The following is a 27967-nucleotide window of genomic DNA, read 5'->3' as shown; positions in this document are numbered from 1 at the left end:
AAGGGACAAAGGAAACTTTTATACAGTCAGCTTATTAGACCATCTATCTCAATACAGTATTGTATACAGTACACTGACGGGCAGCAGCTGGCAGCAGCTCTCCAGCATTTCAGAAAGAAACATTACCAGCCCTACCTGAAAATGCAGGGATCAAACCTGCAGGTAGAACTGGAGGCGCTTGCTTTATATATGAAGGACCATGCTGGTAACAGCAAAGTCGCTGACTTACAGCATGGGGCTTTCATTTCTGCTGTAATTAAAAAAAGAAAAGCTTGTGTCCAGCTATAGCAGCAAGGATGTGCACGGCTTATGGGGTATAATAAGGAACATTTGACAGCTGTCAAATAAGAGAGGGTCAATTGCTCACTTTCTCTGCCTTCCTTAGATCATTTTCTGATGCTGCCAATTGTATAGAAATGACCAGATCTGCGCAGTTGCCTCGATTTCTGATTTCCCATTGGGGAAAAAGTAATCACAGAAAACTGGTGCTTCACAGCAGTTATGAATGCCAGCTGTTGACTCCTTTAGCTGTAATTTCTTGCTCGACCGTCAGGACTGTTAGACAAAATGCTCACATTGTATCAGCCAGCGGTTCATGGGCTTAAGACCTCGGTCCCCTCTTTCGGGAAAACGGCAGGAGGGAAGGTGAATATCAAATCTGAGAACTACCTGGCCAGAACTAGCGCAGCTCCGGCGCGCCTAAGGTTGGAAAGTGCTCGGCTGCCGCCACCCTTTCCACCTCAATGCCAGCGCGGAGCAGCGAGATTCTAGCGGAAAGATCCCGGGAAGAGGCGGGCGTCAGGCTAGCCCGAATGCGGACCGGCACTTTCGATCTACTGCTCGGAAAGCGAGAGCCTCCGGCGCTTTCTCCAGCCGGAGGAGTGAAAGCCGCCATGGACTGCGAGTCTCTCTTCACAGAAAGAGATGGCTGTAGAGCGTCGGCATTCTGGCATCTCTATGGCGGAACCCTTGTAGCCATTGGACCGGAAGTTCCGGTGAACAGCCTCGTTGGCCCTTCTAGCCTCCTTTGTGAGGAGTTCTGACAGCGAGCCTCGTCACCTCGTCTGTCTCTCTGAATGGCCGCAAAGTAAGGGCACTCTAGCTTCCTCGATCGCTGCTCTGGGAGGCCGGAAGCGGAAATAGCGGAAACCACCGGCAGGGCTGGTTGGTATCCGGAAGCCACCGGGACGATGGCGGCTGGTTGGAGTTTGAGCCGCTCGGAACGGAAAGCGGCGGCTCGTGCCGAGTTCCTCCGGCAGGAAGAGCAGCGGGAGCGACGCAGACAGGTACCGGGACCTGCGGTTGGGCCGAGGGGCTTGTGGGTCTCTGTAGCGCTTGTGGGCGCCGGTGTTTCTGCCTTGCGCCCACGCCCCCTGCTTCCCCATCAACCGCCCCCTTCCTCTCTCTCTCTCTCCCTCTCCGTCTCTTTCTCCCCCGCCGTTCGGCGCCAGGTGTCGCGGATCCTGCGCAAACCGGCGGCCGAGCGGAGCCCCGACGAGGCCGCGCTGCTCTCCGGCTGTCAGGAGATCGTCCGGGATCTGGAGCGACTTGGCAAGAAGCGCGAGAGGCTGCGGCGGCGGCTGGAGGAGGTGTGTGCGCCTTGCTAGCTATGCCCCCCTCGATGCGTAAACGAGCGCGAGTGAGTACGGAGGAAGGAGGGTTTCTCGGCGGGGCAGCCACGTCAGTCGCTCGCCGGCGGCAGAAACAACACCGAGTCACGCGTGGGGCACCCTAAGTGGGCGCTAGTCTGCAAACGAGCCTGTTAGCCTTTACGGTGCTACGGCGACGCTTCACTTCTGTTGGGATTAGAGTGAACGAGTGAGCTAGTGAGAAGGACGGAGGGGATGAGTATCTGGTATTACCCATGTATACATTTATCTTGCTTGTTCAGCTACTACCTGCTAGTGACAAAACACACAGTGGAAAGTATGTGGCCTGCTTAACAGTGGGGTAGCATGGGGGTGCAGGGGGGCCAGCCGCACCGGGCGCAACATCTGGGGGTTAGGGTTAGGGGGCGCAAATCCACGGGTTCAGGGGCGCAAATTACTTGCCTTGCCCCGGGTGCTGACAACCCACGCTACGCCACTGCTGCATAAGAAATAAGTTGTCCAAAGTAAATTCTTTCCAACACTGCTTAGTGTGGCTTGCCTAGGCCTCTGATTATTCTATTTTTACTACCTGAGAAAACTTACTCAATTTAATTTTTTTAATTTAATATATTTAGGCTGTTTTTCTGGGCAAATGTCTATCCATGGCAGCTTGTGTTCAAAACCTATATACACTTAGAACTATCTTTTAACAGCAGCCCCCACCCGTTTTTTAAAGCAGAGCCAGGAAGAACATAGTTCAGTCAGACTATTACCTAGCTGATATATGTCATATTCAGAAGACCAGTTAAAAAGTGAAAAGTGTTTCTGAAAACCCTGCAGTGTAATTTGACTGAGGGCTTTAAGGCAAGGGAGCCAGTTGCTGTTAGAGTAGCATTTAAGTTGGCTTTCAGTTGTTACAAAATCAAACTTCTGCTACAGCCCAAAGTTGATTTGGTCCATGTGCTTGAAAGTAAGTTCTGTTACATCAGAACGCCTTCTAAAGAAAAATGTTTAGGGTTAATGCTCTTGTTAGCCATCTCCTTGTTCTTAATGAGCTGGTCCCCCCTCACTTATTCCCACATGTCATTAATGTATCCTGTTTCTGACATGTAAGACGTTTCTACTGAAGCTCTTTCTTCTATTTCATGTCTTCCTTTACAAAGCTTGTAGAGTTGAGGACAAAAGAAAGAGAGCGAAGGGAAGAGACTAAAAGACATGGCTGAGTTTATGTCATGTGATTAGAATTGTACAGGGCTTAGCTGAAGTGGTCCTTTGGAAATAATTTCAGTCCCTCATTCATCCACTCTTAGGTTTGTGATGAACCTGAAGAGTTGAAAAGAAAAGTCAGTAAGCTCTCTGCAGCTGTGCAGGGAGCAAAGCATCTCATCATTTACACAGGAGCTGGCATCAGTACGGTAAGACTGTGTGGTTGGCTGTTCTAAAATCACCTGGTACAAGATCCTATAGTGGTTTGTATTTATTAGTGTGTGGCTACACATTATGTTCACCATGCAAGAGCAGTCCAGCTCTGACTGTTGAGAATCCTGTAGGCTCCCTCAGCAACAGATAAATATAGAAGAAACTGTATTCAAACTGCTTTTGTTCCCTCCTAGGGACAATTACCTGTTAATGAGAGAGGTAAGCAAAAATAAAACCAGCTTTTTCATCCATGCATGTTTGATTGTGATTCCTGTCCAGTGTTCTCTGTCTGTTGTTTGGGGAGTTTGCAGAACAAAAAGAGCTAGACTGCTCTCTTGTGGTGAGTATAACATGTAGTGTGACTCTTGATGTGAGTTGGGCCACTTTCACAAGTGAAACAGAACAATTGTTTTGAACTTATGAAAATAGTTTGTTGTAGTATTGTTAACAGCGTTCTTATTTAGAGGTAGTGAAGAGGCACTCCCAGTCTGAAGTATGGGAAGTGTGGATACTGAGATGATGGAACAACTGTTTTGAATGTATGCAGGACAATGGGAAGCTGTCTTATATGCAATCATAGAATTGGTATGTCTAGCTGAGTATTGCCTATTCTTTTTGTAAGCTGCTTTGGGTTTTTTCTACTATTAAATGGTATATAGATTTCATGAAATAAATAAGTATACTGACTGATAGTGACTTTTCAGCACTTCAGATGAGACTTTTGTAGCCCAATTGAAGCTGCAACCTTTTGCATGCAAGGCACAGGTGGTGGTGACAACATTGTGGAGTTGCATGAAATACTGATTTCAGCATTTCAGAAGCATTTTTAACTGATTGGGTGGGAATTCTGGCGTCTCAGAATTCATTTGATTTTGCATTGGATAGTTAGTTAGTTGCCTGACACCCTTTGAGATAGATTAAGGTTTTGCCATAGAAGAGGTTGTGTTAGAACTACTCTGGATAATAAGTGGGTAACATACTAAATACGTTAAAGGAACACCAGTTTTAACTGTCACTTTGATTCCTCGTGTCTCAGAGAAACAACTAGCATTTTGCATGCCCACCTAAGAACCAGTCTACACAGCCAGTCTGCATATTATGTTTCTTCATGTTAAGGAGCATGTCTCTTTCAATCTAGAATACAGAAGACTCCTTTCAGAAAGCTGTCCCTAGCAGGAAAGCTGCAGAATCATCATGTTCTTGCCTCTAGCTGTCTCATGTTATTGGGAAGAAAATAGCATTTTATCAGACTTGCCTATGGCAAAGCAGCTGTTGGACAGTGGGAGATGCTGCTTGGCTGACTGGGTTTTTCCATTCTGTTATGTTGTACAACTACCGTATTTTTCCGTGTATAAGACGAGGATTATTTATTTTTAAATTAAGTTAAAATTTGGGGTTCATCTTATACACGGATAGTGCAGCGTGGTGACGGGCGATAGGTTGCTGCGGCTTGCAGGAGATTGTCATCTTTGATTGGGTGGTTGATTGGTGGATGCAGCGAGATCTGTCGTGGCTTTGCTGCCGCTGTGGCAATTTGGCGGGCAATTGGTGAGTGCTGTTGGCGACCGTGCTTACGATTGGTGTCATTGGCAATATGTGAGAATGTCTAACAATACAGTTATTGTTCTATAAGCTCTGTAACTGGGCAATCCCCCTCAAAAAAAACGCTCAACAACTCTGGGCAATCCTCTCCCCAAAAAGCTTAACAACTCTTGGCAATCTCCTCCCATTTTCTTAATTTGGAGTCCCCCAAAATAGGGGGCGTCTTATACACAGGGGCGTAAACTGTATATACATGAAAAAGTACGGTAATCTGCCTTAGCAATTTGGGAGGCAGAAGAGCAGGGCAGATTAATCACATGTTTGCCATGTGAGCAGCATATGAACCTTAAGTGCCCTAGCTAGGAAGAAGTTTGGAATAAGATTTTTCCTGATGGAGGAAAATGTTGAGGCCATTTCTCAGGCAGATTTCAGTATGGTGTTAGTTGACTGATGGGGGCAGGTGCTTGTATCATGAAGGGCTTTCAGTTTTGGATGATGGTAGCAGTGGAGAGATGTCTGAGCAGGAGACTATGGGGGTTGGCAGGGCTTTTAGGATGTGGCAGACAAAGTTGCTGATGAGTGTGGCTGTGTATTGCTGAAGGTCCCTTTTCTCTTATGTCTCCTGGTAACACAGGCAGCTTCAATTCCTGACTACAGAGGCCCTAATGGGGTGTGGACAATGCTGCAGAAAGGGAGGAGTATCAGGTAACCAAAACTTGACCGTTCAGATGCTTGCCTGGTGCTTGGGAAATTTCTTAGATCTTTTCCGCCTCCTCAGAGAAGGCTCCACTGGAACATGTGAGATTGATTACTGTTATTTAATACAGTTTTTCTCTCCGCTTGCCAGGGCTGTGGATCTGAGTGAGGCAGAGCCCACACTCACCCACATGAGCATCGCCTGTTTGCACAACCACAAACTGGTAAGGCTGCATATTAGTCAATCCTATACTCCCAGGGGTAAAAAGAGATGGCACCAGTGGGGAACATGTGAATGTGAAATGGATATTATGTCTGGAGAATCTGGGGTGCTGGAGAGCCTCTCAGTGCAGAGGATAAAGCCATGCACAAATACTGTATTGTTAGACAAAGTGAATCAGACATGGGGCTTAGAGTAGCAGGGAGATAGACAGTCTTTGTATGTGTGTTGGAGGCTGGCACTTAGGACTCCGAAAATGAACCTCCCTGTTAGTTACTTGGTTCCTGCACAGGATTGAATTATAGGTTGAACTGATAGCACATAAATAGATATTACTTGCTGTAAAAGGCAGCAGAAATCCACGAAGAATTAACAGGTTTGTGGCATATTGTATGGGAGGTTTATAGGCTGCTTAACACACTCTGTACTTTCTAGGTTACTTTAAAAGACTGCAGTATGACACTGTATATTGACAGCACCATAGAAGTGATGCTGCATGTGGGTTACAAATACATAGCGTTAATTTTGGCGCACTCCTTCAAGAGCTGTCTGCTCTTGAATGCAATTTCTTAAATTAGGAAATGATGGATTCAGTACCAGTCTGCGAAACCACCCAACTTGTTGATGATATTCTCTCATTTTGAATGCAAGGCTATGCTGTCTTTTATCATTAACTCTGCTACTTTCGCTAACTGGCACCTCAAACAGAGGTAATTCCATAGTGCTCACTCCTGGTGAGCAGTTATTGTCTACCCATACTTTATCAGGCAACCACATTTAGCCACTGTCTCTCCGCTCCTGCTAATCAACTATATCTCCTCCAGCTATTTTGGCAGAGCAGTGAGAAAGGGAGGGGAAGGTTGGCTATTTAACATGCAAACTGTGCAGATCATATCTTAACTGCTGATAAAGGGAAACAAGAAGTGACTTGCTTTTAACTCTACGTTCTCCATGCTTAACACTCTTATTTTTCCCTGTTTAGGTAAAGCATGTGGTGTCACAAAACTGTGATGGGCTCCACTTGCGCAGTGGGCTCCCTCGGGAAGCCCTATCTGAGCTGCATGGAAACATGTATATAGAGGTGAGAATATGCAGAGAGTGGGGCTTGGTGTACCATTGTACCATAGGGAATGATAACACAGATTCTGTGCTTCCATTCAAAATTAGGTTTGCACATCCTGCACACCCAATCGTGAATACGTGCGAATGTTTGACGTGACGGAGCGCACAGCCTTGCACAGGCACCATACCGGCAGAGTGTGCCACAAATGTGGGGCACAACTAAGAGATACAATTGTACACTTTGGGGAGAAGGGCATCTTGCAGCAGCCCTTGAACTGGGAGGCAGCAATAGAGGCTGCAAGCAAAGCAGATGTGATCCTGTGCTTGGGATCTAGCTTGAAGGTAAGGCAGGAGAAAATGTCATTCAATGTACAATTCCACTATACTCTGTAATGGTTTTATTTCAAAAATTCTAGAATTATATTGGAATCTGCAGACTGACACCTCAATTTATAGTCTTTAAGGTTTATTGTGAAAGTGTTTGCAAAAATAGAAGTTGCTGCAACTTGGGCACAAATATGTACGTTTTTCCACCTTGGAGCTTCATAGAAATGTAACAATAGAAGTTTCTATAACATAGGCACAAATATGTATGCATTTCCTCCTTTGGAGCTTCTTAGAAATGTAACAATACAATCCTTTGAAAATATTTTCCGGTGTCATTGGTTATAGCCAAATATATGCCAGGGGAAGGTTACGGAAACAGATTTCAAATATTTGGTCAAAGATAGGAAGCTCTTTAAAAAATTAAGTCTGAAAAGGCAAGCGTTTTAATAAAGCAACTTGGTTTGTATGAATGTCTTGGCTTGCATTCCCCGCCCCCCTTTTCAATTAGATATTAAAACAGGAGTGAGAAACCTTTGACCCTACAGACATTGGTGAACTGCAATTCCCATCAGCTCTAGCAAGCATGGCTGATGGCCAGGGATGACGAGAGTTGTAGTTCAGCAACATCTGGCGAGCCAAAGGTCCCCAAACCTGGATTAAAGTAAGGATGTATACAGTTAAGTGGTTCATAGCTAAATAACCCAGGATATATATTTTTTAAGTTTCCCAATAAGGCAGTTTGTATTATTTCAACATGTTAGTGTTTGCCTCTCTATGTAAATGAGAAATGTAAGAATGAACTAAAGGATACCTGAATTGGCCTTATACCATATTTGAGTAGATCACTATTTTTTAAATATAATCATGTAAATCCAGAATGCATATTCTGGATCTCTTACAGTTAAAATACAGTAGACCCATAACTTGTGGTGGTGGTGGGATAGCACATAAAGCCAAAATTGCATACAGTCAAAACACGTTGGGAATGCCAAAGGTTTCCTGGACACCTCCATTATTATTATTATTATTATTATTATTATTATTATTATTATGCACAAGTTAAATGTGCATAATTTGCAGGTCTGCTGTATAGCTTTATTGCTGTTAGATCCTGACACTTGCTAGAGAGCGCAATAAGGAAAGGCCCATCTAGTCCAGCATACTTTGCAACAATCCCAGCAACTGGCTGTTACTAGATGTTCCATCAGGAATTGGCCAGTGTTTTACCAGAGGATCATGTCCTGCTTACACTTCTACTTCTCCCCATCCATCTCCATACTTTAGGGTGTTTTGAGAAAGTATTTTTAGTTTAGAAAGTGTTTCATGTTTCTTGCCAAGTGGGACTGTAGTCCTAAGTACATTTCCCTGGGAGGAAGCCACATTGGAACTTGACGCCTAGGCCTGTTTTACTGTATGACTTCCATCTAGCTGAGGTAATAGCTAGCTGAGGTGACTGCTAGTTATGTGTATTTTAATAGTTGCAATACCTGCAAAAGTGTTTGGTTTGAGTCTTTTGGGCACGCTAGCCATTGGACTAGAAATATGATCACTTAAATTTTAGCAAAAGCATGTGTGTTGCCCGTCATTAATCCAGACAGTACACTTGAGATGTTTACTGGGACTGGTCATTTGCATTTGATAGAAATTCTGCTACAGATGTTGAATCCTGCAAAAGCCTTGGCAACCATGTAATGCCGGAAGTTGGTACCAGAAGACTGTTCCTGCTTCCTACTTCCCCTTCTAAGTAGTTTGTAGTAGGCATTGGTTAAAGATGACCACAGATGACTAAAGATGAACTGTGTTGCCAAGTATCTCAAAGTTTGGGACTCCTTCCCTCTTCTCGCACTGATAAATATTTTGGTTGTGTTGTCCTTCTCACAACAGGTTTTGAAGAAGTATCCACATTTGTGGTGCATGAGCAAACCACCCAGACACCGCCCTAAACTCTACATTGTAAATCTCCAGGTTAGTTTGAGCCTTGTCATTTATGGGCAGAGCAATTTGCTCTGGTGATATATGCAAGTGTATATGATTACTTTAGTTGCTTCCATGTGTTTATAGGGTAGGACCAAAGTTCAGGATTTATTCCGTCATGCAGCTGGACAAATTGTGTGCATTATCAAAAAAATTGTGCAATGTGAAATATGTTTTTGTGCACTTGGGCATATGGGATTGAATAAGAAGCTAAGTAGTTTCTAAAAGAGAAATAGATAAGAAAAGAAATGTTTAGGTTTAAAGGATATACAAAAAATAAGCAATTGACGTGTCTGAGTAGAATGTATGGTAATGAATGGAACATCCCTATGGACCAAAACTCTCTTCATTGATTGGTCCATGGCTGATAACACACTCCTATTCCATGTTGTCACTGGCAACCTCAGCAGCACCAGCTAGCAAGGGGGCTGCAGGGCGGAGCTCTTCAGCTCTGCCCGCTGATAGGTTGGAATGAAGGGGCAATAGCTTGGTGACCTTCCCGAGTGGCAGTTGCGGTGCCCCATGAGCATCGAGCATGGCAGAGAGTGGGACTGGGAATTGATCAGGAGCAAGTATCTTTGTAAAGCCCATGCAGAGGGCTCCGTAGCAACCAGTCGTTGCCCAAATCTGCTCCTCAGTCTGCCCAGGTGAACATTGGGAGATTTTCTGGGCCAGGGAGCACTCTTTTTTTTTTAATCTTGAATTTTTGTGCCCAGGGCAAAAACCCCTGTGGCCCCATCCATGCTATGCCACTGCCTAGAAGCCATCTGGTGGATTCCTACTTATCATTGGTTGAAAGTAATTCTATAACAAGCCACATTGTCAGATTTCAAATAAATTTTTATGTTGTTCACATGTTTATGTCGAAGTTTCATTCCTTTGCCATGGGATAAACATGTTACTAACGTTTCTACAATAAAAGTGAAAACCTAGTACGTGACATGTGCAGATCATTGTGAATGTCATGGTAGCAGTGCTAAGTCAGTTCACTTCATTCACAGTATTACTGTTCTGTCTACAGTGGACACCAAAGGATGATCTGGCAGCCCTGAAACTTCATGGGAAATGTGATGATGTGATGAAGCTATTGATGGATGAGCTGGGGCTTCCCGTCCCTTGCTATGACAGGTCAGCAAAGATAATGCTTGGCTTGAGCACTGTGCCCTTATACACTAATACTTCACTCTTGTAGATAGTAGCAGATTTTTGAATGAGCAGATGCTAAATGTAGGCTCTTCTACATTTAATCTAAATGTTGGCTCTTGTCTGCTTATACAGTATCATACGGAGGTTTATAATTAAATATAGCTTCTTGTTTCTTCATAATGTGATGTAATTTAAACATGGTTTGTATCAGGAAAGAAATATGCACTGAACATACTTGCACTTGTGAGGACTTGCAGTCCAGCCCTGTTTTACTGGAGTATATCATGCATGGTTCTAAACACACCCTTTCACTTGATACTTGGGCTTTATGGTAATTCTCTGCGTGCTGCAAACTTAATATTACATATTATTGTGCTTGCAGAACAAAGGACCCCATTTTCTCTTTGGCTGTTCCTCTGCAACCTGAAGAAGAAGGGAGTCATAGCAGGAGAGCTGTGGCTCCACCAGTAGGTCTTCATGAAGTGCAGCTGGGAGAGCAACAGCAGACACCCGTGGGACCCCTTTCTGGCGGCTGGTTTGGCAGGGGCTGTGCAAAAGGCACCAAGAAAAGAAAAATGTCTTGATAATGGCATTATAAGGGGGTTGCTTTTTTTAACCTTGAGGACCAACTGAAGTTGCTAAAATCAGGACAAGACCTTACACCTGCACTGGATTTGACCAGAATTGCTGGGCTAACTGGAAAAACACAGCTGCTATTTTCATAAATGTTTTGTATAACTACTCAGTTTGTAAACAGAGGCTGAAGCCTAGCTTGGTTTCTGCTGTGGCTGAGGAGGGGTTGGTGTTTAATACTCAGGGCTGTCAATTATTAAATATTATTAATAAAATTAAACAATAAAAGGCAATGGCCGTGGTTTTTGTAGCACACAGCTTATATTCCCAGACTTGTGTTGATGTCAGCAACGCTGATAACTACCACATTTGGGTGTGCATGTTTTATCTAAACATGGGTCTGTTACAACAAGGGTTACATTTTCAGAAGATGTGCAGTACAATCGTGCTAAATTGTTGCAAGTGGTCTTGAGGGTAGGGTTGCCACCCGTCCTGTATAATACAGGATCACCCTAGAATCATAGAATCATAGAGTTGGAAGAGACCACAAGGGCCATCGAGTCCAACCCCCCCTGCCCTCTATTTCAGTGTAAAATGCTACGTCCTGCATTCAATACAGGACACACCTTGGCCTGTATTTCCTCAGTGCTCTTTTTCTCTGCCAAGTTAGGGATCCTCTCCAAATGCATGTGTGCGAAAGGTCATGTATTTAAGCCCTGGGTAGCAAAGCAAAGACAATTTGTGTGTGTGTGTGTGTTTGACAGATTTCAGAGGGGCCATCCTGTTAGGCTGCAATTGATTGTAATGGATTGTTTTGAAATCACTCAAGCAACAGATGTGGGGTGGAAATTGCACCCACCCCACCCTTCTGTATTTTGCCAGAACAAAGGTGGCAACCCTAGTGTGTATCTCAGACGTATAAGGGTGGGTGCCAGGGGAAACAGAATCACAAGGGCTTTGGTCTCCCTTCAGCAAGGCAGTCCTACAAAATATCATGTACAGTGGTACCTCGGGTTACATACGCTTCAGGTTACATACGCTTCAGGTTACAGACTCTGCGAACCCATAAATATTACGTCAGGTTAAGAACTTTGCTTCAGGATGAGAACAGAAATTGCGCAGCGTTGGCGCAGCGGCAGCGGGAGGCCCCATTGGCTAAAGTGGTGCTTCAGGTTAAGAACAGTTTCAGGTTAAGAAGGGACCTCCGGAACGAATTAAGTACTTAACCTGAGGTACCACTGTACAGCATTTGAGGGTCCTGGGGTAGGGAATAGGCGCCACTTTGCTTATTATGATGCAAAGGTTGACATCTGGCGTGGAAGAGAGCTCAAATGTCTCCAGCAGCGGAGGAAGGCCGGTGAGCGTCCGGCGCAAGGGAGAACGGGGCGCCCAGTCGCCATTCAAGGAGAGGGTTCCTGTGGAGGGGGCGGGGCGACGCGCGCGACGTAAGGCAGCGGGGGGGGGGTGGCGCGCGCCGCCTGTTGGTCAGGTGACGGCCACCGAAGATGGCTGCGGCTCCTCCCTGACCACGTGACGAGGGAGGTCCCAGCGAGTGACAGCGCCGGGGTCAGGCCAGCCGCCCAAGAGCCCGGCATTCGCTGGCCGGAGATGCTGCGGAACGGAGCTGCCGGGGCCTCCTCCCCTTCTGGCAAAGGCGCCAACCGGCCCGTGCGCGTGTGGTGCGACGGATGGTGAGCGCTTGGGTGGGTGGGCGGGCGGGGGAGGCAGCCAAGCCCGTTCCCGAGGGCGACGGGACGGGGCCCACCTGCAGCACCAGCACCAGCACCAGCACCAGCACCAGCAGAGACGCTTCCCCGGGTATTTCTATGGCAACCGCTCTCGCTTTGCCGCGGTTGCCGCCGTCGCCCCTTGTCCCCATAGCAACGCCCGTCCGCGCTGCTTTCGGCTGGGCTGCGCTCGCGTCCGCGACGGCGGCGCTCCTGTCACCCGCCGTGGGGCATTTCCACGGCAGGAGCCCCCTCGGGCTTTCTGTGCGCCGCTGCCAAAGCTCCTCCGGGGGACGCGGGCAGCGCGGGGTCCGGAGCAGGAGGCTGCTGCTGCTGCTGCTGCTGCCCTGCGCGCTTAGCGGAGGGAGTCCACAAGCTCGGTGGGGCGGGCAGGCTTGCTTCCGGGTAGAGGAGCCGCCGAATCGCGGCGTGCGGACGCTCACGGGGAAAACGCGCGTTGTGTGTGTCGTGTGTGTGTGTGCCGCATGCACGTGGAGGGAGGGCTTCCTGCATCACGCTCGCCTGGAACCGAAGCTGCTGCCCGTTAACCGGGCAGGCTCCGACCTTCTTGTTTGCTTTTCTCTCTTGGCCGACACTCTTCGGCTCCCCCTTCTCTGCGTTTCGACGGGGCTTCTGTCTCTACGGTACCCGCTGCTAGCGCAGGGTTTGCAACGGGTTGCTCTGAATGTGGGTGGAAGAGATCGGCGGGCCAATTCGCATCAGCTGAGCGCTCGCGGTTGGAGTGCGCCAATCGCAGAGCCCCGGCTCTTGGCTGCGATCCCGCTGGTAAGTGGGCAGCGAAGCTTCTGTGGGTGGCGCCGTCGCTCCTGATTGGCTCGATCCCGAAGCTGGCTGGTTCCCGTGGCCCTACTAAACTTATCCCATTGAAGGGACTGGATGTTCCCGTCTCGGGGTTACGTAGCAGGGACTTTGGAGCTTGAATACGGTTGTAAACATAAATTTCCACGTTGAGACGCGCTTTTGGATTATCCTGTGCCCTGAATTCCCCTCGTTCCGAGAGGTGTGTACGGTTCATGGCTGCAAAATGATGTTTGCTCATCGCTATCCTTTGACTACCCTATGGCCTAAATTGTACCTTATTGTCATGGGTTGGGTTTATTGGGCCTCAATGAAATTACCCCCTGGGCCTGTTCACCATGATTGTAAATGGGCCAGGAGGTTGTAACTGGCATAAACGTCACCTCAGCAGGAAATGATACAAAGTCACACTGCTCTGTACAAAGTTCTGAAATGCCAAATAGCCCACCCTTATTATTGCCTCTGGTCACCACCTGGTGTGGGAAGTCAAGTGCATTAACTTTTGAGTTCAGTATTTTCCCTGTTATCCTTGTTTCCCCAACTTGGTGCTGCAGGGAGGGTTCTGGAGCAATTTATAAAGTGCTACCTGTTTGCCTCTCCCTTTCCTTACTGTCCCCCCCCCTCGTCTGTCTGTTAGCTTCTAAACCATGGGTAAGGTAAAGGTAAAGGGACCCCTGACCATTAGGTCCAGTCGTGACCGACTCTGGGGTTGCAGCGCTCATCTCGCTTTATTGGCCGAGGGAGCAGGCGTACAGCTTCCGGGTCATGTGACCAGCATGACTAAGCCGCTTCTGGCGAACCAGAGCAACGCGGGAAACACCGTTTACCTTCCCGCTGGAGCGGTACCTATTTATCTACTTGCACTTTGACATGCTTTTGAACTGCTAGGTTGGCAGGAGCAGGGACCGAGCAACGGAGCTCACCCTGTCGCGGGGATTCGAACCGCCGACCTTCTGACCGGCAAGTCTAGGCTCTGTGGTTTAACCCACAGTGCCACCCATGTCCTAAACCATGGGTAGGATCTGTCTGTTGTACTATTTTTGTATACTGCTTAGATGTAGGTTCTCTATCATAGAATCACAGAATCTTAGACTAAGAGTTGGAAGGGACCCAAGGGTCATCTAGTCCAACCCCCTGCAATGCAGGAATCCCAGCTAAAGCATCCATGATAGATGGCCATCCAACCTCTGCTTAAAAACCTCCAAGGAAGGAGAGTCCACCACCTCTTATGGGAGTCTGTTCCACTGCTAAACAGCTCTTACTGTCAGAAAGTTTTTCTGAATGTTAAGTCGGAATCTCCTTTCATGTAACTTGAAGTCATTGGTTCGAGTCCTACCCTCCAGAGCAGGAGAAAACAAGCTTGCTCCATCTTTAATGTGAAAGCCCTTAGGATATTTGAATATGGCTATCATATCTCCTCTCAGTCTCCTTTTTTCCAGGCTAAACATACCCAGCTCCTTCAAGTGCTCCTTGTAAGGCCTAGTTTCCAGACCCTTCGATAATCTTGGTTGCCCTCCACTGCACATGTTACAGCTTGTCAACATCCTTCTTAAGTTGTGGTGTCCAGAATTGAAAACAGTATTCCAGGTGTGACCAAGGCAGAACAGAGTGGTACTATTACTTTCCTTGATCTAGACACCATACGTCTGTTAATGCAACGTAGAATAGGCTTTTATTGCTGCTGCTGCATCACACTGTTGATTCATGTTAAGCTTGTGGTCCACCAAAACCCCTAGGTCCTTTTCACATGTACTGCTAGTAAGCCAGACGTCCCCCATCTTATATTTGTGCATCTGGTTCTTCCTCCTAAGTGCAGAACCTTACATTTGTCCCTATTGAAATTTATTTTGTTAGCCCAGGCCCAGTTCTCCAATGTGTTGGGGTCATTTTGAATTCTGATTCTGTCTTCTGTGTCATTAGCTACCCCTCCCTCCACACAGCAGCTATCCCACTTTTTCTCCCTCTCAACAACTGTGTAAAGTAAGTTATGTTAACCATCCAAGAAGATATATAAGACGGGCAGATGAGTGATTGATGGAAGGAAGTTCTGAGGTAGAGAGAAACAGCTGGATGTCCTCTTAGTGTATAGGTGATACTGAATTCATGAAATTTAATGAGGTCACCTGGGGACAGTGTGTAGAAAGAATAGTAGAGGCTCAAAAACATATCTTCAAGGGAGAGAAGGAAAGTTCTACTCACAGAAACATTCAAAGATTGTTTAGACAGGTAGGAGAATCACTGGAGGACAGTCACAAAGGAAGTCAAATAATAGAAAGTAATAAAATGCATCAAAGGTGACAGGTCAAGAAAGATGTGAAATGAGTAGAAGGCTTTGGGTTTAACTTTCTTTTTTTTTATAAAATAATTTTTATTAAGTTTTCTGACACATCACAACAAAAACAAAACAAACAGAACACAAAACAAAAACATATAAAACATGACTTCCCCTTACCTCCCTTTCCCTGCATCCTTATTTCACAATTCTTTAGCAACCCTTTGATCAATTTCCCTATTAATTCTCTTTAGATTTACTTAAAATTATTGTTTACAGCTGTAATTCTCTAATTCATACCCCTTGACATCTTAACGATCCTCAATTTTGCAAGAGTCTTTGAGATATATTTTGAATTTCTTCCAGTCCTCTTCCACTGTCTCTCTCCCCTGGTCGCAGATTCTGCCGGTCATCTCTGCCAATCCCATGAATTCTGTCACCTTTGTCTGCCATTCTTCCAGAGTAGGTAGTTCTTGCGTCTTCCAATACTTTGCCAAAAGAATTCTTGCTGCTGTAGTTGCATACATAAAGAATGTCCTATCCTTCCTTGGCACCAATTGGCCAACCATGCCCAAGAGAAAAGCCTCTGGTTTCTTTGAAAAAGTCCACTTAAGGACTTTCTTAATTTCATTATAGATCATTTCCCAAAAGGCTTTAATCTTTGGGCAGGTCCACCAAAGGTGGTAGAAGGTTCCTTCAGACTCATTACATTTCCAGCATTTATTATTGGGCAAATGGTAAATTTTTGCAAGCTTGACTGGGGTCATGTACCACCTGTAGATCATTTTCATTATGTTCTCTTTTAAGGCACTACACGCCGTAAACTTAATACCAGTGGTCCATAACTGTTCCCAGTCAGCAAACATAATGTCATGACCTAAGTCCTGAGCCCATTTAATCATAGCTGATTTAATCGTTTCCTCCTGCGTATTCCATTTCAACAGCAAGTTATACATTCTAGACAAGTTCTTAGTATTGGGTTCTAATAGTTCTGTTTCTAGCTTTGACCTCTCCTTCTGAAATCCTAATTTCCTGTCTTGCTTAAATGCCTCATTTATCTGATGGTAATGTAACCAATCTCGAACTTTGAACTTTAGTTTCTCATAACTCTGAAGTTTAAGCTTTTCACCATCTTGTTCTAGGATTTCACAATATTTTGGCCAATTAGAGTCCGGCTTTGGGTTTAACTTTCTGTGCTGAGGGTGTTTTCAGCGGAATACAGAGGGGTTCCACTCTCCTTTCGGGGTTCAGGAGAGGAATTGGAGTAGAGAGCCAATATAGTGGAGCTAAGCAGCACCAGGGAGTTTAGATGCAATGGGCAGAAACTACATTTGGGGGTGGTTGAGGGGAGAGGAGGGATCAAACTGTTGAGGAGAGATTGATTAACAAATAGTTTACTGTGCTTACTCCGGCATTCAGAAGTATTTGTGTATGCAGTCATAATTAATGCAAGATTCCTTGCCATCTGGTTTGCAGTTTGTTCATAGCATTCTGCTTTAAGAAGTGGGACTAAAATTTCCTGCATAATCTGAGTGGGAAGGTGCATTCCATGTGAGAGCAGGCAAGGTCAATTTTCATTAAGAGTCTCAGTTGCCTTGTTAGCGATAGATATTATCTGGTATTACAGCAGTCTAATATTTTAATAGTACGATAAGCCTTGAGCAGGAATTCCATGGAGGAACAGCATGTCCTTATTGAAATGGAGTAAGCCTAGGACCTTAAGGAAAGGTCCCAGGAATATTTCCAGTGACTGAGCAAAGGGTTTATGTTACCAGGAAATTCTTTGGAGCTGTGGGGCACAATGAGTCCAACATCTTGCATGCAATCTCTTCTCTTGGTGTGTTCTGAAGCGTAGAAGCTGCTTGTATCAGTTACCTCTGTGACTCCAATGAGGGTTGGAGGAAGGGGGCAAATTGCACCTGGAACCCTTCCAGCTGCTGTCATGGTAACTAGGTTTGAAGCCATGTGGCTTCTGGAAGATAACCCCTGGGACTGCTGGCACCAAGACACATTCTAAATTGCAAAATCATAACTAAGAGCCCTATTAGTAACTGCTTGCCTTTAGTCTAATTATGTAGTTGCTACCTTCTGGACCAGAGTTAGATTAAACCTGAAGAATTCATGCTCTCCTCAGGCTTTGCTGTCTTTTTCATTAATTTGTAACCCATATTAGCATAATTTTGCTCTCATTACACCTTTGATTTTACCATGAGTATTTCTCCAGTTATAAGCAAAAGTGGTCTATGAATTCTTCCCTGTGTCATTTTAGCAAAACATGTGTGACCATCGCTGCCCTCACAGGCCTCCCTCTCTATTGAAAATGGCAACTGAAGGCAGGCAAACCCTTGACCTTATTGCCAGTTATCTGCCCAGATTGGAGATTCCTGCAATATTAAAATCAAGTTGGGATTTTCCACTTGTGGTTGTCTTCAGGCTGAATAATTTAATCATGCACATTTGTGGTTTTCCATTCATCAAGCAATACAATGGGCCTCTCAGTGCAGATGATGTAACAATGAGCAAAAATGAGATGCAGAGATATGAGCAGATCTATGTTTAACAGAACAGCATAAATGTAACAAGGACTAAAATCTTTTGCTGCTTGTGAGCACCTTTCCATCATCAGTAACCGGTATTAGTGGTATAGCTGGCTGAAATGATGCATTGATTGGTGTACTATGAGCATTACAAGATGAGAGTCTTGTGATAACAGTCAGTACCAGGGCAAGTTCTTCACAAAAGCCCCTTTGTCTTTTCTATTCTTTTTTGTAGCTATGATATGGTGCATTATGGGCACTCCAACCAGCTGCGGCAAGCTCGTGCCATGGGTGATTATCTGATCGTAGGAGTCCACACAGATGGTAAGGAAATTGGTCCACTTTTCTCCTTGTTTCAGAAACACCCCTGGAAAGAAACCCAGAAAGTGAAATTGTGAGCAGCAAATTCCTTTCAGTCAGAATATGTAACAATATGGTTAGATTCTCCCCCTACCATCTGCATGATTTCACAGTCCACAATCTGGGGGTGGCTAGCCTGATGCCACTGAGATGCTCACAGCCTAAGCATGACAGTAGTGTTGATTTTCTCCAGCATCTAGTAGTCAGAGGTGTATTGTGAGAGAGGAGAGGGATGAATTACTGTCTTTCTGTCCGCTTAAAGCCATGTCTAGCCTTTTGAGACTTCACCTTCTACTGCCCATATTTTTCCAAAGGTTATTCTGAAGCAATGAGGACTAGGAACTCTTTAGGATGCAAGATGTCAGTTTGCTTAGGAAACGTATGGACCTGTTGAACGCATGCAGACCTGGTATTAACAAACTTCTCTCTCTCTGTCTTAAATCTCAGAGGAGATCTCCAAGCATAAAGGACCCCCTGTCTTCACTCAAGAGGAGAGATACAAAATGGTGAAGGCCATCAAGTGGGTGGACGAGATTGTACCAGGAGCTCCTTATGTCACAACATTGGAAACGCTGGATAAATACAACTGTGACTTCTGTGTACATGGGAGTGAGTACCTGATACTCTTCTAGCTGGTTATCTGTGAATGATCGGCCCAGTTGCATTTAACTGTGGCTCTCAGGCTAAAATAAATGGTTTTCTGTCTTTGCCAGTAAATCTCATGTTCATTCACTATCCTGGACTTTATCCATTCCTCAGCATACACTAAAACCATAGAGGTGTGCTCCAAAAAGGAGTAGGATGCTTTGGGGAACAGAAATAAAATGGAAACCAATACTGTCTGCAGAACAACACTCAAGTTATCTAAAATTACTACATCCATGTTCCCAAAGGATTCTGTTTGATCCACAGTGCTCTTTCTCATCTAGTTTGGGAAGGGCAGTGAACTAAAGCTTCCCCCAGCTTTAAAAAAGGCAGGCCTGTTCATATACACAAGATCACCATAACTTAACTGTGGTGTGTGGTTTTAGGCTTTTGCCGATTAGTCTTCCTAGGCAGCTTCTCTAATCTGCCAGCAATGATCTGTTTCCCCCCCTTCCCTTCACAGATGATATCACACTTACTGTGGATGGCAAGGACACCTACGAGGAAGTAAAGAATGCTGGGAGATACAGGTGACGCCCTGCTTAGGACTGTTGTTGCCCTGCTCAAAATCCGTCCCCGTATCAGAATAGCGAAACATTGCCGAGCGGATTGGTTAATTTTATTCATTGCGTTTGTATCTTGCTTTCCTTCTATACAGTTTGAATTGTGTACATGTCAATTCCCAGGTGGCCTCCTGCAGAAATGCTGGCCGTGCCTGAGCCCATTTAGCTTCAGTGTCAATATTACATTAGGCTTCTTGATGCTATTCCTTTGTCCGCATATAAATGTGGTGTGCTTCAGGGATAATCTTGGGGCAGGAAGGAGATGTGAATGTGAGCATAGTGTGAACATGGTGAGTAGCCATTACCAAGGGCCCCTGTCTCACTCTGAGTTTGTCTTATTGCAGGGAATGTAAACGCACTCAGGGAGTATCCACCACAGATCTGGTTGGCCGCATGCTGCTCATGACCAAGGCTCACCACAGCAACATTGTGAGTCAATGAAAGAGTTTGAGAGTTTGAGGTGGGGAACGGGGCTTCTTGGCTACACTGACTTACCAAGGCAATCCGGGCTTTCTGATCTGAGATTGCTTCCTGGACAGATTGTAGCAAGCTCTGCTGCTTGCGTGCGCCAGGACTAGAAGCTGTTTGGCAGAAGCCTTTGAGGCAGCAGGTGCCAAAAGCAAAGAGAAAAAACATATGTTTGATGAAGTGGCCTTTGCAATCTGCACAGAATTATCACTCTTAGTGTTTAGACCACGTGTGTTGATGGACTGGCAAGGAGGGAAGAAAAGGATTCAGAAGCTGTTCATGTAGGTCATCAGATGGCAGCAATGGGATTAGGGAGCAGGGTTTTCAGGTGGGTTGCCTGGAGAATGGTACAGGACATCACAGGTCAGGAGTGGGTACATGTATATTTGTGTGTCGGTGTCAGATTGTTGCCATTTGCCTTGTGGGCAAGATGGCTTGTCCTGAAGATATACATGGTGTTGTGGAATTGAAGCATTTGATCTTGAGTTTCACTTTGCATCTTGATGTGCGTGGGCTGAAGACGGAAACCAAACACTGTCCCATTAAGTGTCTGTTTTAGTTTCAACTGAGAGATTGTCTTCTTTACATGGATGTGAAATGCTTGTACTACCTCCAGTGTCAAGGGGCAGTATGCTTCCAAATATCAATTGCTGGGAATCACAGGTGGGGAGAGGGCTGCTGCACTTTCAGGTTTCCCATAGGTATCTGGCTGGCCACTGTGAAAAACGGACGCTGTACTAGAAGGGCCTTTGGTCTCATCCAGCAGGACTCCTTTTATGTACTTAGGGTGGGAAAACTTGAGTGATGGCAGCTATTTCCTATCACAAGGGTGGAGAACCTGTGGCTGGCCTGGTGTTGCTGGACAATAATTCCCATCATCTCTTGACCATTGGCCTTGCTGGATGGGGCTGATGGGAGTTGGAGTCCAACAACCTCTGGAGGGCAATAAACTTCCCACCCTTGCCATTTCTGATCCCTAGCACCCTGTGTTTCCTTCCTTAACTAGAAAGTCGTATAGGCATTTTTCCACAATTCATTGACATGCTTGCTTTCTCTCTTAGGATGAAGACATGGATTATCGGAAGCACACAGATAACTTTGGGAAAGTGAGTACCATTTCCAGTGACTGCAAATGAAGCCTGGGATGTGATTCCTGAATGCTGTGTGGTTTTGCATTTTTTACTGTGGCTTTTCCCTGCCCGGTTTTACCCTGAGCAGACCTGACTTCAACAGTGGAGGGTGTGATGGGAACAGGCAGAATCTGGGACAATGTCATGGTTAAGTAACTACTAGATACGCAACACACTATTCACAACAGGGTAAAATGAAGCCACAGAGAGAATGGGTGGGACAAGCTGTAGTGGTTTTATCTCCCAATCTAGTGAAGGATTAAAAGACATGAATTGCAGCTTTCATCCTGACAATCGTAGCAGACATGCAGCTTCATCTGGTGTTAACTGTTAATATGGCCAAGAAAGTATCTGCTTGTTCATGCCACTTTATTTCCTGTTGTTTTGTTGAGAGTTACTTGTGAGAAGATAAGCTTGTTGGTGTGAACATCAGCTCAGTGATCAAGGAGATTGTTTGGGGTTTTTTGCAGCTGATTTCTAGTCTCACCAGGACTTCAATGGAATATCTATTTCGGCCAACTGAAATACCTTTAATATCTGCCAAGTTATACAGTAGAGTCACGTGGAAGCTTATTGTGTCTTGGAAAAACTTTGTGCTTTTTTTTCTGGCCTCAGGAATGTGTGCTTTGGCACCAGTGTTGTAATGTGTGTATATCAGATTGGTTGACTAAACTAGCTGTAGAAGCAGTACTTATTGCTGCCGCGTGGTGGAGCTAAACTCTACAAATAGGTTGTTGAGATATCTCAAATGAGTCATCGAAGTTTTCTTTTTTACTTTCCAGATTTCTCCCAGAAAGGGGAAATCCAGATCAAATGGGGTAAAAATATGGGCTGGTATTTTGTCCACAATATCACATGGACACTGAAAAAAAACAAAAAACTTTTGTGCATTGATCTGGCAGTAAACATCTGTCTGCAAGCACCTATTGATAAAGGTGGGATGTTGTGTTGACTGTGTGGCATGCCTGTGCTAGGAGTGTGTTCTCAATGACATTTCAGTCTGCTTCTTTCACAACTCATCCCAACTGAAGCCTGCCAAGGTATTAAAGTTGTACTCTTTTCTCCAGTGCCCTAAAAGTCACAGCCCCTGGACCGGAGTTTCCCAGTTTCTGCAGACATCCCAGAAGATCATCCAGTTTGCATCTGGCAAGGAGCCACAACCAGGAGATACTATAATCTACGTGGCTGGTGCTTTTGACCTCTTTCGTATCCTGTTTCCTTTTGGGCCGGGTGGAAGGAGGTGTCTGTGAGGCAAATTACGGGTTCCTGCCACCTTGTGTTTGGTCTTACTGTACCCCAGGTCTCAAATGGCCCTGCTGTGTTTTGCTTTTGTTTTGTTTTGTTGAAAGTTGTTAAGAAACCCCTATTCCCCTCCCAGAGTGGTTTAACAATCGCTCTTCCCATGGAACTCTGTGGATTGTACGACTCTGAGGAGAACAAGTCAGCTATAGTTGTTCTTGTTTGACTCAGACCTTGCAAGGCATTGCCAGCCCTTCTAGAGTTTCTACTGTAGTAGAGAGTGCATTTTGAGCCCAGGTTCCTTACTGATGTGCCAGAAATACTGTCAGCTCAAAACATAGGCTTTTGCACTTCCTCTTTAAAACCATATGTGTTAAGAATTTTCTGCTGTGATAGCCAAACTAGCCCAGGAGTCTTTGAGTTATAAACTCTAACAACCATCTTCGAAGAAGCTGAACTCTGCCTGAGTCATCCTGTATCACGCATTCCAATGCATCCCAGTCTGTTACATTTCAGCTGCTGCTGCTACAACGGTTGAGTGAAAGGCACATGAACAATAAAGGATGTGTACAGACATGCCTTAAACAGGGCTTCCCATGTTTCCCCCCTCCCAAAAGGAAACCCACCTTCCCCCGACCTTCACTTTGCATTTGATAGACCTACGCATCCATGATTCATCTGCTGGTCTCAGCCACCTGTCTTTGCTTGTCAGTTTTTAGTCATTGCAGGCAACATTTGTTGCTTTATTAGTATTTTTTAAAGGAAAAACACATTTTAAAAGAGTTACAAGATCACTCTAAAGTTATAGGTCACAAGTGCCAAACCACCAGCGCTGTGCAAAGATTTTTTATGTCAACTGTAGAATTGGTTTGCCTTGCGTTTGATCCCTGATATAGGGTATTGGAAGTCTGTAAACAATGCAGTAAGTTCACTTCCACAGCTACTCAGTTGCTCCAGCGCTGAATGTCTGTGTGCATCCAAACCATAGTAACTCAGATTGTCACAGCGGTTGCTGAGACTACCAGGAAAAGAAGCATAGAGTCTATGAGAAGCAAACAAAAAGTCGCTACTTCTCATTCTGTGCCACAGGCTTTTATCCTTAATACATACACTCTCCAGATGTTGGTCATGTGGACTTCCTGGAGAAAACGCACCAGATAGCAAAGCGACCTTATATAATTGTGGGGCTACATTTTGACCAGGTGGGTATCAGCTTCACACTGCCTAGGCAGGGTTGGTCATTCGTTCCTTCTCATCTCAGCTGTGAGGGAGTGAGGGGTGGGAATGCAAAACTTCCCCTTGTGCTGATTGTCATATTTTATTCGTAGGAGGTGAATCTGTACAAAGGCAAGAACTATCCAATCATGAATGTGCATGAACGAACCCTCAGTGTTCTAGCCTGCAGGGTGAGTATTAGAAGAAATCTTCCTCTTACAACTAGGACATGGTCAGAATGAGCCAGATAAAGCCGAGCACATCTGGCTGTGGTAGACCACCTGGTAAGCTTAAAAATGTCACTGGAAGGTGCCTGATATACAGAGTTCAGTAACTGAAACAGCCATTGGCAGATGTGGGAATCCAGAGTGACTGTTTTCTTCTCTCCCTCCCTCTTCCTCTTAGTATGTTTCTGAGGTGGTGATTGGAGCCCCCTATTCCATCACTGCTGATCTGCTGGATCATTTTAAGGTGAGTATAGTTCCACTGATTGATTGTGTGTGTGTGATTTCTACTAACTGGGGCGGGAAGTGTATGCTCTTGGGAACCTGTTGTTAAAAGGAAGTATCTATACACACCTGTAAATTAGTTTCACCGGAGAACATGCTGGGGTAGTTGGGGAAAGGGGAACGAATGCATGTATTGCTAGCAGCAATTACTCTGTAGCATCTCCTCTGGTTCTGAAAAGCTATCATCTGTACCCAGCCTGACTATTGTTCCCTATCTGATGAGGGGTGGGCTGCAGTACCAGGATGCTTGTGAGGAAGAGAACACATTAATGATTGTACCAATATGTTTTGGATCAGCCATGGAAGTAACTGCCTATATTTTTGTGGGTGAGTTGCTGGCAGTTGTCTCCTTTCATACTGTACCTGTGGTAGACAAGCGCTTGAGAGATATGTCCCTTTGCTTCTGAAGTTTCACAGGTAGCCACATCATACTGTAGGGGAGCCTGCGAGCGAAGGCGATAGTGACTATTGCTGTTTCTTTGCAGGTAGACTTTGTGTGCCATGGAATGACAGAGGTGGTACCAGACAAGAATGGGTCAGATCCATATGAGGTAAGCAGAAAACTCCTTCCTGGTTAGTGTCGATTTCATGCCATCTATTGTCCAAATCACAGTGCATGGCAGAGAATTGGGTTCTCTTCTGGGGGGCAGTTTTTGAAAAATGGGTATGTGGGTGACTGGGCAATAAGGCTTGGCCTGTCATTTGTGTGACCAAGTGGCAAGCCTCTCCTTGCTGTGGGAAAGTGCAGTTCTGTTCCTCCCTTGAATGCACTTGAGTTGTCAGCTTTTCCTGCAGCTGTGGTACATATTGGGCATTCAGAAACTATTTTGGCAAATGCCTGTTGTTAACTTCTTTGGAATGCCTCTAAAGAGCCATTGCCTTGTGTCCTCTCATCTCTCTTCCCCATATTTGCAGGAACCCAAGAAGCGTAATATCTTCCTGCTGGTGGACAGTGGCAACAATCTCACAACAGATCTGATAGTGAAAAGAATAATTAAAAACAGGTTGGCTGATCTTGACTTTGGTTCACGTTGTCACAATAAGGCCTAGATTCTACTGTGCCATAACTCCTTGCTTGTCTTTTATTTTGGAGTCTGTACGATGCTAGTCATATTACAGACTAAACACGAATTCACAGATGGGAATAGCTAAAATACTTTCCAACATCCCTGAAGATGAAATTTCAACAGTTTCATTTCAATGTTCAAAACCAACAAGAAGTGTGGGCCTTGGAACAAAGATTCTGTGCTCTGTACCGTTGCTGCCTCCCCATAGTTTCAAGTCTACAACTATCCACTGCCTGATATTCTAGTTGCTGTGCCCTCTGTCAGTTTTGACAGTACTAGCACATTCTGAATTCTTTGAAAACAGATATGGCAACCAGAATTTATTATGCAAGTATGAGTAAGCCATTGGTGTGTGCATAATAGTTACCTGGAGCACTGCATTTGCTGTTGTAAGGACTGTCTTGGCAAGGGAGAGCTTTTGTACCAAGCAGTCTGTTGCGATATTGGATTCTGTCTGGTGCTGCTGCCAGGGCCGTTTGAAGAAGCAGGAGCGAATCCGTTGTCCTTGCCCCCACAATTCTGATAGTGGTTAGACTATGTCTGTTCCCATGATGGTTCCCGAACTCTGAACATGCTTTTCCAGGCACCTTTAAGAATGTTGAATCCCTGAAGCCATTGGGTCCTCAACTAGAGTCTTCCACATGGCTGCCTTAGATGGCTTACTTGTCCAGAGCCTCTCCTAGGAGGGATCAGTGTTGAAGCAGCAGAAGTGAGTGGCTTAGCAGAGTAGTATTTTTTCTGTCTCGGCTGTTTGGAGCATCTCCACCCCCATCGTTCAGCCTGGACACAGAGATCCAGCACTGAGGGTCTTCTGGCAGTGAAGCTACAGGGAGCCAGGCAGAGGGCCTTCTTGGTGGTGGCAACCTGGAACGCCCTCCCATCAGATGTCAAAGAGATGAGTAACTATATAACCTTTAGAAGACATCTGAAGGCAGCCCTGTATAGGGGAGCTTTTTAACGTGCAATGTTTTATTATGTTTTTATACATGTTGGAAGCCACCCAGTGTGGCTGGGGCAGCCCAGTCAGATGGGAGGGGGTACAAATAATAAAATCATTGTCCTTACAATTGAAAGAGCACAGTGGATTTAAATATTCCATGCTGATACAGATCTCTCGATCATTGCAGGTTGGAGTTTGAAGCCCGGAACCAGAAGAAAGAAGCAAAAGAATTGGCTGTGCTGGAGGCCATGAAGAGAAGAGAGGAGGAAGGGGCCCTGGGGAAGGCAGGCCAGGAAGATCATGAGAGCTAGCATGGGGAACGGTGTAGCAGAATCCTTCCCTCCTGGAGCGGCAATATTTTCCTGGAGGATAGGATACTGCTGCCAGCCTTAGGAAGGCCTGCGGTAACAATTCTCCCGTGTGTGGGGAAGATCCCGGATGCTGCTATCTAGTTAGCCCAGGCCCACTCCCATGGGAAGATTTTAACATTGCCCTCTCAATAGCAGGTTTCAATTCCAATGAATGTTTGCAACATGGTGTGATTTCACCTGACATATTGGAGCTGGGGAGTAAGGGTTATCTCTGCTCAACTTCTTATTGAGTCTCTGCATCTCGGAGCATCTCTCTGATTTCTGCCTGCCAGAGACAAATTTTTTATCTTTACAACCGTCCTTTCTGGTCTGGCTCATTGCTTACAGCATTAATAGGATCCCAGAGCATTTGCTCAACAGCAGTGCTTGCTGGAGTTGGGCTCCAAGCCAGACTGACCACTACATTTCCTAGCTTGGGCACAAAGGGTTCTCTAAGTGGCCTGTTGCTGCTTGCACACACTGCCTTGCATCTGGTACCTACAAAATATTTCCAAGCTGTAACAGTGGATGGAGCTTAGGCAAGTCCCAGGGTTCCCCGGTGGTAGACAGTGGCCCTCACTACTCTGTACTATGGCCAAGCAAGAGACTGGTGGCACTGCAATTCTCAATGTTCTCACAAAACACAAATACCGCATAGATCTTCAGAATGTGCTTGGAGCTCCATCCTAAAGCCCCAGTACGTTGCTTCACAACCACGGCTTCATTCTCATCCAAATGGGCCTTGTGGTTCTTGTGCGGAGAGATGGAGACATCAGATACATTGAGCCCAGTATACTGCGTATTGTATTTAAAATGCTTTGTGCTGCTAAAGTTGAATGCTTTGTGGTGAGATCTAGGTGCAGATCACTGTCTGAGGCATCTTTTCATGCGTAGTGGGAAACACATGGGGGGGGGGGGCGCATGTGACCATGGGGTTCTTCCCTGTCCAGGCAGGCTCTGTGTCTTTTCTATCTCTCTTGTACAATTTCAGCGGTGGAAATTAATAAAATGTTGATGACTTACTTGTGTGGGAGTGATTACATTATTTTATTTATTAAATTTCTATCCCACCCTTCCTTTGAAGATCACAGTGCAGTTTACAGTGTAAAAGTACAAAATACATACCATAATAACAAACAAAAAAACAATAGCCCCCATATTATTGTTATTAGCCCTGCTTTTGGGCTTCCTGAGAAGCATGTGGTTGGTCATTGTGAGTGCTGGGGCAACCCAATAAAATGTGTGTAGGGTATAAATAGTAAAATTAACATTATGGAATGGGACATTCCTATTTTCATCGGAGAAATGTTGGTGGGTATGGGACTGCGCCTTGTGTTACATTTCCCAGAAACTTCTGTATTCTTTAAGTGGGAAATTCACGTCTGAAGATGGGAGGAGCGGCAACACGACATACACAAAGATGCACCACCTAGCAATTTGTTAGTTTTCATTTTGTTTATAAAGCCTAAAACATAATCTCTCATAACCACTATTTCCCTCAGTTCCTTGGACTCCCTTTGCAATGAAAGTCATTTTAGGCATAGGGATCTGCCCTATATCTTCTGCTGTAAGGCCCTT

General features: G+C 45.3%; 2 protein-coding genes and 1 long non-coding RNA gene across 5 annotated transcripts; all 3 read left to right on the top strand.

Moving 5' to 3' along the window:
* The first annotated feature begins 1030 nt into the window (after positions 1-1030).
* On the top strand, positions 1031-10841 carry SIRT7 (sirtuin 7). 2 transcript variants are annotated; one of them, XM_081849416.1, is made up of 10 exons: positions 1031-1286; positions 1452-1589; positions 2900-3004; positions 5185-5255; positions 5398-5470; positions 6449-6547; positions 6634-6870; positions 8740-8820; positions 9851-9957; positions 10358-10841. In XM_081849416.1, the coding sequence occupies exons 1-10, from the start codon at positions 1191-1193 to the stop codon at positions 10557-10559; spliced, it is 1209 nt and encodes a 402-aa protein (XP_081705542.1). In that variant the 5' UTR covers positions 1031-1190; the 3' UTR covers positions 10560-10841. The 2 variants fall into 2 exon arrangements, with proteins under 2 accessions (XP_081705542.1, XP_081705541.1); XM_081849415.1 differs by having other exon boundaries at positions 1031-1589.
* LOC309334831 lies at positions 6877-8728 on the top strand. Its single transcript, XR_014153289.1, has 2 exons — positions 6877-7023; positions 7109-8728. It is a non-coding gene; the product is annotated as an uncharacterized lncRNA (long non-coding RNA).
* A 1238-nt stretch (positions 10842-12079) lies between the features above and the next one.
* Positions 12080-27411, top strand: PCYT2 (phosphate cytidylyltransferase 2, ethanolamine). Of its 2 annotated transcripts, none has more exons than XM_081849417.1 (13): positions 12080-12239; positions 18139-18227; positions 18711-18872; positions 19372-19438; positions 19816-19900; positions 21001-21045; positions 22137-22275; positions 23428-23510; positions 23637-23714; positions 23929-23994; positions 24518-24583; positions 24948-25036; positions 26227-27411. In XM_081849417.1, the coding sequence occupies exons 1-13, from the start codon at positions 12157-12159 to the stop codon at positions 26348-26350; spliced, it is 1176 nt and encodes a 391-aa protein (XP_081705543.1). In that variant the 5' UTR covers positions 12080-12156; the 3' UTR covers positions 26351-27411. The 2 variants fall into 2 exon arrangements, with proteins under 2 accessions (XP_081705543.1, XP_081705544.1); XM_081849418.1 differs by lacking the exon at positions 12080-12239 and adding an exon at positions 12949-13061.
* Positions 27412-27967: the final 556 nt, after the last annotated feature.

Source organism: Podarcis erhardii (assembly GCF_964252035.2).
Source record: "Podarcis erhardii genome assembly, chromosome: 2".
Lineage (NCBI taxonomy): Eukaryota > Metazoa > Chordata > Lepidosauria > Squamata > Lacertidae > Podarcis > Podarcis erhardii.
This window is presented reverse-complemented; position numbering and strand designations above follow the sequence as displayed.